The sequence below is a fragment of the Onychostoma macrolepis genome, chromosome 23, assembly GCF_012432095.1.
Source record: "Onychostoma macrolepis isolate SWU-2019 chromosome 23, ASM1243209v1, whole genome shotgun sequence".
NCBI classification, from domain to species: Eukaryota; Metazoa; Chordata; class Actinopteri; order Cypriniformes; family Cyprinidae; genus Onychostoma; species Onychostoma macrolepis.
The window spans coordinates 2520950-2537537 of NC_081177.1; the positions used below are offsets into that span (position 1 = coordinate 2520950).

A 16588-nucleotide genomic window follows, 5' to 3' on the forward strand; every position below is an offset into this window, starting at 1 on the left:
GGAGGGCATCATCTTCTGATCATTCACGACCTGATCATTAGGTTCTTGAGAGATGTAAAGAGGTAGACTGCGCCTTGTTCCCTTTTAGGATCTCTCAATGGTCCTTTCTGGACTGCAGAAAGCTCCCTTGAGCAACTAGAGTCAGTCAAGTTTAAGATCTTCTTTCTGAAGACAAAGACAGAAGCGCTCCAGACCCCACACACTTCCATAAAGAGGGTTGGGAAACTTGTAGGCATTTTTGGCCAGTGAAACCTGCCTTGAATTCTGATTGACTCTCACATTGTCCTGAGACCAAGACGGTGAACTTGCAAGCGCTGCCCTTGAAGAAGGCAGACCCATCCTTGGCATTGCTGTGTCCCATCGAATGTGAATGACTGAAAGGTTTCCCTGAAGGAGGGAGATGTTACATACCTCTTGCCACAACCTTTAACTACACAGCTGAATGGCTGAGACACAGTCTTGGCTCCTTAGCGTTAACCTGAATGAGTGGATGCACACTGCCGTTTTACATATTCGTGTGTACGGGGAGTTGCTAGGCATGCTAAATCCACTCACAAATATTCATTGGCCTGTTTTTTACTACTCAGACGTGATTGGGGCTCCCAAGTAAGACCCCTAATGTCAGTGTTGACATAACGTCTCTGTTCCCTCCTTCAAGGAGGCATTCATATACATTTTATATAAATGTATTTACATAAATTGTTTATACATTTTATTTTTAAATGTAATTATAACTAATTACTTTATACACATTTTATTTATAAATTTAAATATTTATTTTTTATTTTATTTTATATTTTAAAGTAATGAAAAAATGTTTGTTGTTTTGGGGTGAAATATGACATTGACATTGTGGTTTGTTCAGAATTGCAAACAGCGGTCGCACCATCATCCTGTCGATCCATCAGCCGCGGTACTCCATCTACCGGCTGTTCGACAGCCTCACGCTGCTGGTGGGAGGAAGAATGGTGTATCACGGCCCGGCTCAAGATGCCCTGGACTACTTCAGTGAGATCGGTATGAAAACACACACATACGCACATGAACAGACCCTCACGTCCTGATACTGATGTGTGTGTGTGTGTGTCAGGATACACCTGTGAACCTCATAACAACCCTGCTGATTTCTTCCTGGATGTCATCAATGGAGAATCCACCGCCGTCGCTCTCAGCAAGTTATACGACAATGAGGGTACAGCAGTTTCCCTTCCGCTGTATAAAGGCCACTTTGCAGCTTATTTTAGTCAAGAACTAATACTATATATAAATATATATGTATGCATGTGTTTTTATTTTTATGTAATTATGTGTATGTGGCTTTATTTTTATTTCAGTTTTAGCTTTACTAATTGTAGTACTTCAACTTATTTCAGTTAGTTGCCAAGGCAATATTTGTATTTTTCGTTTAAGTATCTTCCGTTAACACTTCTAATTTAGTTATTGTTTTTCAGATTTAAAAAGAATGTTTAAAAGTTTTAGTTGTCATTTAAGTTAACAATAACATCAGACTGAGATTAATATTTATAATTTATTTCAGCTTTATTATGAACCATTAATGCTTTAAGGGTTTTTAAGCTTTTTATATAAGATTTAGAATTTATTTTATTCAGCCATAATAGGAATGTATTATAGTTTTTTCATGTCATATTTAGAACTTATTTCTGCTTTAAAACAATTGTTTAATAGTTGTAGTTTTTGTTTTATATCATCACTGACTGACTAATATTTAGAATTTATTTCATTTTCAGATTTAAAATGAATTTTAAATAGCTTTAGTTTGTTTTTCATGCAATATTTAGAATGTATTTAAGCTTTAATATGAATGTTTAATTTTTTTTTTAGATAGTGACTGAGACTAGTGTGTTAGTGTGAATAATTATAAATGTGTTTATGTGTGTTAGAACTGGACCTGGAGCAGCTGAGTTCGTCTCTGAAGGGCATCGAGGACCGTTTGGTGGAGGAATACAAGAAGAGCATCAGCTACAAACAGACTAAAAGCGAGCTGGAGCGAATCGTTCAGGGACAGGACTACAGCACACAACCCAAATCCAGAACCATCACCTACAGCACGTCCTTCTGCCACCAGTTCCACTGGGTCCTCAAGAGAACATTCAAGGATCTCATGCTGAACCCACAGACCTCGTTCGCTCAGGTCAGCACCACCATCTACTTCAGGCATTCACAGATGTTTCTACCTTTGAGCTGAAATAATAGTTTTTATGATAGTATTTTAATAATTTAACTACACATAACAGAGTACTGTATTAAAAAACAGTAGTTAGCTTAGAATCACTGAGATATGATTATTAGGGGCCAAGCGCCAAAGGTGTAATCGTTGGTGCTCTTTCTCCTCCTCCTCCTCCCCTTATTCTTCTTCTTCTTCTTTTTCTTCTGCTCTGGAAGTCTATGGCAGCCCATAGAACTGCTTGCGGGAAAGTTATGAAATATGGCACACAGATAGTGAACATTCTCAAAATTAACTATAGCTAGCTTTGAGTCTGTAACTCAACCCCTCTAGCGCCAACAACAGTTCAAATTTGCACTCAGTTTATGCTAATAACTTTTGAACTGTAAATTTTAGGAACAGTTTTTATGTAGAGTGAAATGGACACCAAAATAGTGCGGTCAAGAGTACCGACTTTGGTACCATTCGGTACTGAAATTTTAAAAACGTCCATTTCCCGCTAATGTTTGAGCGCTGTTGAGTGGATTCTTAAACACCGCTGACTGGCCATAGTGTTCACGCGCTCAACAGATATGACTGTGATTGGCTACAATGATCATTGCTTCACGCTCTTCACCAAGCGGTCACACAGAAGCACACAGGAGCATTTGAAAGCTGCATCTATCAGCGGATCCCTAAAATATCTGCACATAGATGGATCCGCGCTGATATACGCAGATTTCAAATTCTCCTATGACAACAAAATTGTACAGGTCAAGATTTTTTGCGATTTTTAATTAAAAACCTACTTTTTCGAACTCATCTTAGACGGTTTGTCTGATTCTCACCAAAATTGGCTCAGATCATCTTCAGACCATGCTGGCAAAAAGTTCTAAAATTCAAATTGATAAGTCAAACCGTTCTCAAATAACACGTGTATGAATTTGACGAAGAGCACACCAAAACAGACGAAATGCTATATATCTGCATCGCTTTAGCGTATTCAAACCAAACTTGGTGTGTGTTATAAGAACCATGGCCATACCACGTCAATTTGACAACAGTGCCACCCATGACTATTAACTATTACAGTTTTTCTTGATTGATGAAACACTATAACCAGGCTTTTGAACAAAAATTTCAAAACCATAACGCCATTTTTAAAAAAGCACACCCATTTCCCTTAACTATAAACACAATTCCCCTGCTTTGACATGTGAGTTAGATTTGGTGAACTGTTACTGCAAAACACACAAACCCTACATTTCTCAGTGCTTAGACCATGTGGTCATTTATAAAGCACTAGCATTCAATATTGTTCACTCAAGTCAGCACAGTTTGAGCACAATTAGCACACAATTACCCAAGTGGAAACACTAGGGGCCTCATTTATGAAGCATGTGTACGCTCAGATTTGATCTTAGTGTGCGCGTACACTTAAATTCACGCCAACGCTCATATTTGTAAAAACAAACTTTGACGTGGAAAAGTGCTTAGCGTCACGTCAGGCTCTGAGCAGGCGTATACATTTTTTCTTGTCGGAGTACTGTTCTTGCAGCTCACTGTTCTAAATTAAATAATTTGGATGATGATTGCGATCTTTTACATGTTAATGACATTAATTAGGAGTTGTTTGCAAGGCAGAGAGCTGAAGCCATTAATTTGCACGCAAGTTCAAGATCATTTGCGATTCATAGATTTCACATCTGAAAGAGACGCGTACGTGCGTTTTCTGCATGTTCGTTCATTCTATGAATCACACACGTACGCATATTTGAGAAATGATCGTAAGATCAAATTTAGGATGGTCTCTGCGCAACATTTTATAAATGAGGCCCTAGGAGTCAAAATTTATCACACACCAATCAGAACCTTCAATGGATAGATAAAAGGGCCAAAGTAGGCTCATTCAGGTTTGAATGGTCCCAGAGAGATGTCAAGGACACAAGAGAGGAGGAGGAGAAGGAGTAGGGAGTAGAGAAAGAAATGAAGGAAGAGGAAGAGTAGGAGGTAGAGAGGGAGTACGAAGAGGAGGAGGAGAAAGAGGAAGAGTTTTTTTTTCGACTTTATTCTCGTAATTTCTACTTTATTCTCGAAATATTTCGACTTTATCCTCATAGTGTTTCGACTTTATTCTCGTAACATTTCGACTTTATTCTCGAAATATTACGACTTTAATCTCGTAATCTTAGATTTTAGAGGCACTAAAACATTTGAAATGAGCTCATTTAGTGGATAAAAGTGTAAAATTTCTCCGTTTAAACATTTGTTATGTTCACTATGTTCTATTGTGAATAAAATATTGCATATTATTGCATATTGAATTATATATTCGGATTGTAATAAAGTGTTAAAATAAAGATGAAGTTTTACATTTAAGCTGATATTTCTATATTAATCTGAGTCTTTTTTTTCTCCAGATCGGGGTGATGATTTTACTGGCTCTGGCTGTTGGAGCCATATTTTTTGGAGTGGAGGAGAATTCAAGCGGCATTCAGAACAGGTATGGAAACACATTCATCCAGCTGAGTCGATATTTCTGTGAGATGAATCATTTCTGCTTGAATTAGAATTGATTCAGTGTTCAGATCTGATGAACAGAAGCTGTGACTCTTTAGCCATAGTGTTTTCAAATATAATTTCCTGAATAATACTTTGGTGTAACTTTGTGCACGTGTAATATATTTGGTAAAACTCCCTTTGGCTGTCCACTAACAGTGTGTTTGTGTGTTTATGTGTGTGTGTTTCAGGATGGGCGCGCTCTTCTTCATCATCACAAATCAGTGCTTCGGTTCTATGTCCTCAGCTGAACTCTTCATCACAGAGAGAAAACTGTTTGTGTGAGTAAATACACACACACATACACACACACACACACACACACACACAAATGAGTTTGAGAACTGGTTCTTCCTTTTCATGATGTTTGGTGAAATGAATGGTTCTTAAACATCTACTTCTGGACTGAATGTACAGAAGCACAACTACAACCCTAATTCCATAAATGTTGGGACGTTTTTTTAAAATTTGAATAAAATGAAAACTAAAAGAATTTCAAATCACATGAGCCAATATTTTATTAATAATCGAATATAGATAGCATAAATGTTTAAAAAAAAATTGGGTAATTTTATGCACAAAATGAGCTCATTTCAAATTTGATGCCTGCTACAGGTCTCAAAATAGTTGGGACGGGGGCACGTTTACCATGGTGTAGCATCTCCTCTTTTTTTCAAAACAGTTTGAAGACGTCTGGGCATCGAGGTTATGAGTTTCTGGAGTTTTGGTGTTGGAATTTGGTCCCATTCTTGCCTGATATAGGTTTCCAGCTGCTGAAGAGTTCGTGGTCGTCTTTGATGTATTTTTCGTTTAATGATGCGCCAAATGTTCTCTATAGGTGAAAGATCTGGACTGCAGGCAGGCCAATTCAGCACCTGGACTCTTCTACAATGAAGCCATGCTGTTGTAATAGCTGCAGTATGTGGTTTTGCATTGTCTTTCTGAAATACACAAGGCCTTCCCTGAAATAGACGTCGTCTGGAGGGGAGCATATGTTTCTCTAAAACTTTTATATACCTTTCAGCATTCATAGTGCCTTCCAAAACATGCAAGCTGCCCATACCGTCAGAGATGCTGGCTTTTGAACTGAACGCTGATAACACGCTGGAAGTTCTCCCTCCTCTTTAGCCCGGAGGACACGGTGTCCGTGATTTCCAAGAAGAATATCAAATTTGGACTCGTCTGACCATAGAACACTTTTCCACTTTGAAACAGTCCATTTTAAATGAGCCTTGGCCCACAGGACACGACGGCGCTTCTGGACCATGTTCACATATGGCTTCCATTTTGCATGATAGAGCTTTAGTTGGTATCTGAAGATCACACGGCGGACTGTGTTTACCAACAGTGGTTTCTGGAAGTATTCCTGGGCCCAGGGCTTAATTTGTGCCGGAACAAGCCGAATACGGATCCGGCACCTCCGAAATCCATTCCAGCACCTCATTTTGTCGGATCCCCCTCCTCACGCGCAAAATGAGCACGCAAAAGACTCGACATGTGAACTTCTCTGCTCTCACAAGACATAATGCATGGATCCAATAGCCTATACACATGCTTTCTTTCTCAACTGTTCACATTTACTTAGGAAAAAACCTGGATACTCGCCAGAACGGCCATTTTTGCGTAATTTTGTGTGTGTTTGGCCACTTAAGCTTTGGATGTGACTGAGCACTCAGACGCCGGTTTCACACTGCACGCGTAAGCAGGGCGTATTTTTTTCGGCGTGCATGTTAACATATGAGTGCATTCACACTGGTAGCAGGAGCAGCGTGTGAGCGTCAAGCAGGAGCGTCGTGTGAGCAGCAGTGCCGCGATAGTTTCGACACGAGTCTATTTTTGCTGTGCCGCTTACGCTGAATTAAAGCCACAGTGCATTTTTCTTGATCAAAATTGACCTGATTAACATGAAAAATTACACATTTCACCGTAAAATCACGTGAGGTGTTTCGTGTTTCACAGTCACGGGGTAAAAGGCACACTGTATTGATAAATAGTTTTTTTTTTAATACTAAAGTTAAGTTAATACTTGCTCAAATCAATCACTTTAGCAAAGTTTGTACTAGGCTATTTTCTGCTTATTTTGATAAATAATGTTCAATAAATATACTGTCATTAAAATATATATATATATATAAAAAATACATTTTAAAATACAGAAACAAAATAAAAAGTAAAGATTCTGAAAGCATTGAAGGAGATCCCATAATACGTTAATATAGATTTACAGTAGTAACAACTAATTTTATTTTAATTACATGATATGATTAATATCATGTTTTTAAATATGATGGTTTCATTATAAACATGCTGATTATCTCTAAGGTAGACACCCAAGGTAATAGGCTATATGATATTTACCATCTGAATCTAACCATGTCATTTCAACAATTGGAAAAGTCAGCCATCTATTAATTACCATGTTAATTATTGTGCCTTTCGCCCCAACAGCAGGGGTGCTTTTTACCCAAAATACCATACTTTTACATGTTCTTCTAGTTATTGAAAAACTGTTGCTTTAATTATCTTAAACCAAACTGGTAATCATTAAGAAGACCTTTGTCTCAAAATATATTAAATAATTTTAGCGATTCTCATTTTCTACTTAAAATAAAATAAATAAATATATAAAAATCAAATATTAGATTTAGCACAGAACTGAAAAGCGTGACCGAATGAACGATACTCGTCTGTATTTGCAGTAGCTACACAAGCCGCGGTTGAAACCGCCTCTGGAGGGCGCGAGTACCGATTGGCTTAAAAAGACGTGCATTTTTGTGACAATGCAACAATGACCCGATTAAGCAAGTGACAATTCTGTCAACTGTCCCGAAATGCAAGCGAAAGTGTTGGATCAGGACAGCATGCAGCAGCAGATGAGACGCGCTGATGTGAAGCCGCTTTGAGAGAGTGAAAGAGAGAAGACGCGGTCCAGCTGAATCACCCCCCCACCCCATGTTTTTTTGTTTTTGTTTTTAACAATTATAATATATAAACAATATAATGATGAAAAAGTACTAAATTGTTTTCATAATATTTTGAACAGACACTTATTTTGAATTGTAATGGAGAAGGTTTTTATGACAACAAAAATCGTAATTGCTAAAAATTAAACACTAATTTCATTCATATTGTTTTCATATTGTCATTCATATAGGTCAAGCACCTTTTCAGAAATATGACTGTATAACAGTATAACAGAGCAGGTTTTAGGTTTTTAGATGTTTAGGTGCAGATATGGAAGAATTCTAAAATAACATTGAACATGAAATATTGATTCTTCTTAAAGCAACAAATAAATAAATACAAGAAGCCAAGGCCAACAAATGATTTTCTGTTTTTTATGGATTAACATTGAAGACAGAAAGCAGCTGGTAAATGCTGTGGCTTTAATATTCACATCCATCCACCTCAGATTTATTTCTCAACGGTTTATATGAGACATAAACGAATGTTTTCGATTATATTCGCCAAGCTATCATGTATTCTGAAATAATCTTGTCTGTGTTTGTCCAAGAGAAGTCTTTCTTATTGAGAGAAGTGAGGATGAATGCGAGTGTCCTGCGACACGTTGCTCTGCAGTTAGACAAAAAATATCTCACAAGCACTCATTTTATGTTCTTCTATATGTACTGTGTTCGATCGCTGGAATGTTTTGTTTATAAGCTGTAAAACACATGGAAATTATGTAGTTTGTTGTATGCATTTCTCCTTTCAAACATGGAGGGCAGCTGCAGCGATTGCAATGTGCATGTCAGTAAAACATTAAAAAACAGCTCACGTGCACTCAGTTTAGCTTTGCACTATGTTCTTCTACATGTTTTATGATCAGTCGCTGGTGTGCTTTAACTTAAAAGGCTGAAACAAGTGAAAATAAACAAGTTTAAGAGGACACTGCAGTGAGCTCGCGATCTCGGCGATCAGACACAGACTTCAGTTTCACACAAATCAGCTCACAAACACCTGCATTCAGGTCTTGTTTTGTTCTAATTAGTGTATTGCATGCGATCGCTGGACTATTTTATTTTAAAAGTCTCTAAAACACGTATAAATGCTGTTTATTCGTTCGGACTGCACTCGCTGATCGGTGCGGTGAGTTATCTCCGTTTCACACTCTTCTCTGGCCAGAGAATCATTATTAATGAGCCCTGACCCGGTTATAATCAGATATGTTGGTTTAGCTTGTCAGTGTGAATGAAGTTGATGTATTTATTTGTATTTTTAACCGATGTAAAAGTGAAACTGATCGAGTCATTCGGCTCCGCACGAGGGGAACTGCTCCTCTAGGGGCGCAATTTTTCTCAGACAATGGCAATGACAATCAGTGTTGCCAACTAGTTTTCAGAGAAAGTTGCTAAAGGAAGGTCAATTTGTTGCTAGAAGTTGCTAAATGACGTTGTGATGTCATTGCGCGATGACGTCATTGCGTAAACACGGCGCAAAATTGTGTCACAACATCAAATCTCAGCAAAAATATATTTTATATATGTTCATTTAGATTTGTTTGTAAAATAACATGCATAATACAATATTAAAATATAAATAACTGTATTTTAAAAAACGTTGAATTATTGAACACTTACACATTTTTGAATGATTACAATTTAAGGTTTGCTTTTTTTTAATAGCTAGTAAACTAGTAATATAACACATTCTCAACAATTATGCTTTAAGCAGTGTATTAGTAGTTAGTATGCTACACTCCAAGAAAAGGCTGTAAAAATAGGGCACAATCTACTATGTTAATAAGAAAGAATTTTACGTATTGGTTTTTTACCTGCATTTTAAATTACGCATTGTTTTTTCGGGTTACAGGGTTACAATGGATAATGTATAACGTCCTGGAAAATTACTAGCAGCCTATATTTTCCATTTTTCTTACAGCATACTAACTGATCAACAATCGCAAGTACAAGCTACTAACAAAGTGTAGCCTATCATAAATGAACAATTATTCAATTATTCAGTTGTTATTATTATTATTATTATTATTATATTGAAGAAATGCAAATAGCAGCTAATTCAATTCACGTGATGTGTGTACTGCTAGGCATCTTTGGTTTTCTTTTTGCGTAATTAGGATGGAAAATGTGTGTCTTTTTATTGTCTGAGTCACTTATCAAAAGTTGCTAAAAGTTGCCAAATAAATGTTAAAAAATTGCTAAATTTGTTGCTAGGTGCTTTTGGAAGAAAAAGTTGCTAGGGTAGTCTGAAAAGTTGCTAAATTTAGCAACAAAATTGCTAAGTTGGCAACACTGATGACAATGCCTTTGCCAAGCCAACATAATAATAATAATAATAATAATAATAATATGTATTAAAGTGTTATTTTGCAATGCTTAATTACAATCAGTTTGAAATAACCTACTGAAATCATAGAACATTTTACCTTTGGGGGTTTTAAGAAAAGTTGGAGGTTATCCTAACTTTTTTTTTTCTAAAGTAAGAAAAGAAAATTTGAGTTAAAATAAGATTGTCGTGTGAGTGTGATTAGTGATGTTTTATGTGCAGTTAAAGTTGTGATTGTAATTTGATTGATTAAATGATTGATTGATTGATTATGTTTATGGTGGGTGTGTCCTCAGGCACGAGTACATTAGTGGATACTACAGAGTGTCGGTGTACTTCCTGTCCAAGATCCTGTCTGAGATCCTAGCTCTGCGCACCATCCCGGTCATCACCTTCGGCTGCGTGGTCTACTGGATGACTGGTCAGACACACATTTCCGTCATTCATGTTTGTCTGATGTGGAACGTGCATTCTGATGTGTTTGCATTTCCTGTGCAGGTCTGAAGGCATCAGCTGAGGCATTCTTCATCTTCATGTTCTCCATCATTCTGGTGTCGTACACAGCCACGTCCATGACTCTGGCCATCTCTGCTGATCAGACGGTGGTGGGCATCGCTAACCTCGTCATTAACATGACATTTGTATTTATGATGGTAAAGAAACACACACACACACACACACACACACAAAGCACTATTCCACATGAGGATGTATAATCGATTAATATATTTAATTGTGATTAAATCGCATGATTGTCATGAGTTAACTCGTGATTATCCACAGCTTAATCGCACATTTTTATTTATTAAAAAATTTAAGTATTAATTTAAGGTACATTTAGAACACTCTAATCAACATGGGCATGGACCAATATGGATACTTTATGCAAATGTATGTTTATTATTATTAAAACCATAGTTAGCATAGAGCATGAAGACTAGACATGTTTCAAAGAACTTGTTCATGTCTATTAGACACATGAAAAAAGAAATTCCTGGTTCCCTTTACTTCTCTTTCTTTACACTGAGCAATTTACTGACAAGCCTGTTTACATTTTTGCAGGATAGGGCAGCTCACTTCTTCTGAACATGCAAAATGTACATTTATTATTTATTATTAGATTTGTCTGCCTCTCTGTGTCCACATACTGTATTTTGATGCTGCTAAATTCTCAATAAAACTGTTTTCATTGATAAATTTTACTGATAAATTTTCTGTTGTCAGACAATGAAATGAATATGAAATAGTGACTGAAACGCGACCCATTAAAGTCCACGGACACGGACGGCCGAAGTATACTTTGTCCTTAAGGCTACATAACCAGCTCTCCCTTCCAAGATGTTAATCTGCACAAAAATCCTGATAATCAACTGATGAAATCAAATACACATAAGATAATTACAATAACTGTGCTGTGATTTCGGCTATACTTGCATGTAAAATTAGAGAAGCAACATAATATCTGTGTTTAACTGAAAGCACTGCTCCTCTCCGCCACTCACTGAACAGAGCAGACGCACAGAGAGAGACAGAGAGACAGAGAGAGAGACAGAGAGAGAGAGAGAGAGAGAGAGAGAGAGAGAGAGAGAGAGAGGTGTGTGTGCACGCGCTGGGAAGGCAAGACCTCACGCGGCAGTACCAGCGAGTCTCAGAAACTAAATAAGATTTGGGCAAACCCTAAAGATTTGTTGCTAGGCGCTTTTTTTGAAGAGGGGGGAAAAAAAGTCGCTAAAGGGGTCTGCAAAGTCTCTAAGTTGGCAATACTGTGCATCTCCATTCCTCCAACTACGGGCTTTGCCATGGGTCAAACAGAGAATGTGCGCTGCGTTAATAAATCAGTGCCGTTTAAATTAATTTGCATTAACGCGTTAATTTTGACAGCACTAATATTCTATATATACACACACACACATACATATATATATATATATATATATATATATGTTTCCCTTTAGGTCAGTCAGGCTTGACTTTATACCGATACTGATGTTAGAATTGCCTCTGAGCATTACAAGAAACAGCTAATGAGTATTAATGAGTGGAATTTGCATGCCAAACCACTCCCTGTACATATGGATATATAAGTTGGTGGCATTCATCCACTCATTCAGTTTTTTTTTTTCTTCATAGCTGATCACTTCATTAGCCAGAGTATCTCTTTTCACAGTATGGAGTTGGAGTCTCACGAGCAAGCATGGCCATTCACTGCTGAACTGCCTGAATTTGTTCAGGGGGAAAACAGCGGTTCCTCTGAAACAATTTCAGAGGCTCCTGGGGCATATGGCATCTGCAGTCACATTTACGCCACTTGGATTATTACAAATGAGACAGCAAGTCCTGATATGGGCATGGTGCTGCAGCATGCTCTGGGGGTGTTTTATCCCGATTTGCTGATGTCTTTCCAGCCCTGGTTAGGCCTTGCATTTTGACTGGCAGGTGTGCACTTGGATCAAGTGTGGAGGCCCTTTGCTGTCACAATAGATGCCTCCAGGATTGGCTGTGGCATTGTATGCAATAGGCATACCTTCTTGGGCTCCTGGATGGGACCTCGACAGCAGTGACATATCAGTTGCCTTGAGTTGCTGGCAGTACTGCTCGCTCTTCACTGGTTTTCCCGATACTCATCTGCACGAACAACACTGCGACAGTTGGGTACATCAGCCATTAATGGGGAGTTATGCTTTTGTTGTATGTTGCAGCTTCCCTGCCATCTCCTCATTTGGAGTCAATCATGGCTCAAATCAATGCATGCTGTTCATGTTCTGGGGGAGCTCAGTTGTGCAGCTGATGTGCTTTAACAACAACTGACCCTTCTGGGAGAATGGAGACTCCATCCCCAGGTGGTCCAGCTGATTTGGAGTCGATTCAGGGAAGCCCAGGTTGACCTGTTTGCTTGTCAGGAAACCTCCCACTACTAGCTGTTTAGTCCCTGACTGAGGCCCCCCTTGGCATGGATGTGCTGGCACTAAGTTGGCCCTAGGGTTTGTGCAAACACACCTTCCCCCCAGTGAGCCTCCTTGCACAGAGTCTGTGCAAGAACAGGGAGGACAAGGTGCAGGTCCTGCTGGTTGGGACCTGGGCCTGGTTTTCTGATCTCATGCTCCTCACGACAGCCCCTCTGTGGAGGATTCCCCTGAGGAAGGGCCTTTCTCAGGGACAGGGCGCCATTTGGAACCCATGTCCTGATCTATGGAACCTGCATATCTAGCTTCTGGATGGGATGCAGCAGACCTCACTTTTTGGTGTGTTTGCACTGCAGGAACTAGGAGTGTATTGAGTTCTAGTTCTGGCTCCTACTTCAGAATAGGGTCTACTACCAGTGATGAAAGTGTACGCTAATTGGCCAAATGCATATGAAACACTGGCCACCTGGCATTTTTAGAATGCCATGTGAAAATATTTACTCCACGAATATGGAAAACAGCTATAACAGCATTTACCTGTTGATATGCAACTCTTTAGTCTTTTTATTTTCTTGCTCTTTAAATTAGGATAAATTGTATGTTCACGTTCCATCTCTGTTATCATGAGACCCACGGCACACAACATTCCTACATGGATGTGTCTCTGCACCCCAGTGATTGCTCAATCAAGTATTGTGAGAATGTTGGGACACTTTTTTTGGCTTCCTAATAATCCTCTTGTACTTTGTATTCCCTGAAGGATGGAATAGAAGTGTTATTTCCCCTCATGCAAGGGTGCAGAACAAGGGTTACATAATGGAAGCGAGATGTGTTCATTGCAGAGAGGTGAAAACAGAGTACTACGACATGTATGAATGAAAATTAACTTTAACTATAAATATATACGTCCTCCATCTCTCTCTCTTTCTGTCTAATATATATATATATATATATATATATATATATATATATATACACACTGTATATAATTTATGCATATCTACCTGTACATGTATGTATGTATGTATGTGTAGTTATATACAGTATATCTATATAGATAATTGTGTGATTATGCAAGTATAATAATAAAGGACAGTTGTATTATGTAGTGTTTGAAATGTGTGTCATTCAATGTGTTTGAATAGTTTGAGTGTATAATCATGGCGACATAAAAAGTGTTAGCTGTAGTGATAGCTGTAATATTTAGTGTTATTTCTCCATGTGTTCAGATCTTCTCAGGGCTGCTGGTGAATCTCCCCAGTGTTGGTGACTGGTTGAACTGGCTGAAGTATCTCAGTATTCCTTATTATGGTCTCGCTGTGAGTGTAAAAATTATCCATGTTCTGCTGGAGTGTTTGATGTGTTTATAATGGTTTACGTGTGTATGTGTGTGTACAGTATATATATATATATATATATACACACACACACACACACACACACACACACATATATATATGTATATACATACAGAACTAGTAATGTTATGTTGTATTGTAATTGTGATTGTATGTACATAGAAGGTGTGCACATGAATGTGGGTGGCAATTGTAATTGTTATGTTAATGTATTAAGTAAAAGCTGAGAATTATTTGTGTAGGTGTTGTATAATTTGTGTTCATAAATTAATTTGTGGTTTATTGTTTTAGTGAACGATAATGTGTAGTTGTGGCTGATGTTGATGATGAATGTGTGTGCAGGCTGTGGAAATCAATGAATTCATTGGCCTCAACCTGTGTGACATGAGGAACACAAGTGGCATAGAAATACAAGTGTGAGTATGAAGGTGCATATGAGTAGCATTTATTACTTGAAATGCATAGTGTTGAAATAGAAAGTGTTTGAAAAATGGCACTGCAAGAAACGTGTTACTTGAAAAGAGCATGTGAATGGAAAAAAAAAGGGCATTTGAGTTTCATTTGTATGTCAGCTTTACTTGAGTGTAAGTATGTTTGCAAGTATATATGTAAAAACCAAAAAGAGAAATGCACAGAAAAGTGTGAGAACCAAGTGAAATGAACATGAAAGCAGATAATATAGGAATGGAACCGAACAGAAAATCTGTGGAAAAACCTGTAAAAAGTGTGTCAATGCAACTGACATAAGTGAGGCAATGAAACACAGCTGAGCGGCTAATCAAGGCCTTCATGATGAGTGGAAAACCATAGCTGTGCAGGAAGGCCAGGTGTGTTTTTGTAAGGTTTGTGTGAAGTGCATGAGTTTCCAAGGCTGTAGTGAAATAAAGATGTGGCAAGAAAACCAATGTGTCCAAGAATCAAAGGATTACATGTGCATTGTTGTGATCGGAGAAGAGCATAGCTGTAGAGCATTTTCTGAAGTGCAGCGTGAAGAATGAAGCATCAGAGACAAACAAGATGGTGTTAGGGAAGAAGCAAGACTGAAAGGAAGAATAGGGAAGTAGAGAGAGCAGACTTGCAGAGATGTAGCGTGCCATGCGTTGCCAGAGTAGTTGCTCGGTGGAGTCGCACAGGTAGAGTCGCAGGTGTTTACACACGTAGGTCTTCGCACACGAGGGCTGCCGCTCCAGCCATTACGTCTTCTAAAATACTGCTTCACTCAAGCATCACAGCTGGACCACCTCGTCAAGCACATTCCCACAGCCTAACCAACACCTCCATCATATCAGCTACAGCTGCTCCATTGCATTTGCACTATCACTTACTTTAAAAGCCACAACAAGCTCATTCCACTAATGTACATTTCACCATGCTACACTACAGCTGCCTTACGTTTTGCACTTTTGATGTTATTTCTAGCAAGATATTAGTACTATAGTAATTAAATATTCGCTTATTTCTCACCAAATCTCCTATTTTGTTGTACACCATTAAACTGTTACATTGCTTCAGAAGCCTGTCCAAAATCAGTTTCATGAGGTGCCTTCGTGCACAAACGCCGACTGCAAACTCATTGCCTCATAAGGCAACTGCCTAGGTTTTCGGATGCAGCCTACTTCTCATTGCAAGCCTACAAAATGCTTTTCTTTCCTTCCACAATTACTCAGCATACACACATACATACTTAACTACTTTTGATCATGTTCTCATCGTTTCTCATTGCAGCTGCACCACAGGCGAGGACTTTCTGAGCGAACAGGGCATTGATTACTCAACCTGGGGTTTGTGGCAGAATCATTTGGCTCTGGGAATCATGATCCTCATCTTCCTCATCATCACCTACCTCAAGCTGCACTTCATCAAGAAATTCACCTAAACACAAGCTCATGCTCTTGCAAATCTCAGTCTTATCATATAACAAAGACTATAACATTAACATTTCCCATATATTCATAGCAAATATTGTACCATAATAACAACAACAAACTCTACTATTATTGCTATTACTCTTTTCTTCATACCATGTCTCATCTTATGTTGATTTAACTGATCGTACTCTACAATAACCATGATAAATACAATTAGACACACACACAGACAACAAACCATGTATATTCTTCACACCTCTATAAACAGTCAACTGCATTACTTACACTCCCTCGTCTACCTATTTTAACCTTTAAGAACTTGCCACAACTTCTATAATGTAAACAGCTAGTTTGGTCACATTTCAATCGCTAGCAGTTAAGCAATATGTTGCTAGTATAAACTACTTACTGTACAGTGTATTTCTCTCAAGTCAGGAGCTCAACAATAAA

General features: G+C 38.2%; 1 protein-coding gene across 2 annotated transcripts in view; it reads left to right on the forward strand.

Annotated features, from left to right (window-relative positions):
- Positions 1 to 16462, forward strand: part of LOC131532029 (broad substrate specificity ATP-binding cassette transporter ABCG2-like) — a 45129-nt gene extending 28667 nt beyond the window's left edge. For both annotated transcript variants that reach the window (XM_058763323.1, XM_058763324.1), the window contains 10 exons: positions 866 to 1017; positions 1091 to 1192; positions 1902 to 2152; positions 4585 to 4667; positions 4915 to 5004; positions 10306 to 10430; positions 10508 to 10662; positions 14142 to 14231; positions 14613 to 14686; positions 15996 to 16462. In XM_058763323.1, coding sequence (XP_058619306.1) covers positions 866 to 1017; positions 1091 to 1192; positions 1902 to 2152; positions 4585 to 4667; positions 4915 to 5004; positions 10306 to 10430; positions 10508 to 10662; positions 14142 to 14231; positions 14613 to 14686; positions 15996 to 16146 — 1273 coding nt within the window. In that variant the 3' untranslated portion in view covers positions 16147 to 16462. The remainder of the gene's footprint in view (positions 1 to 865; positions 1018 to 1090; positions 1193 to 1901; positions 2153 to 4584; positions 4668 to 4914; positions 5005 to 10305; positions 10431 to 10507; positions 10663 to 14141; positions 14232 to 14612; positions 14687 to 15995) is intronic.
- The last annotated feature ends 126 nt before the right edge of the window (positions 16463 to 16588 follow it).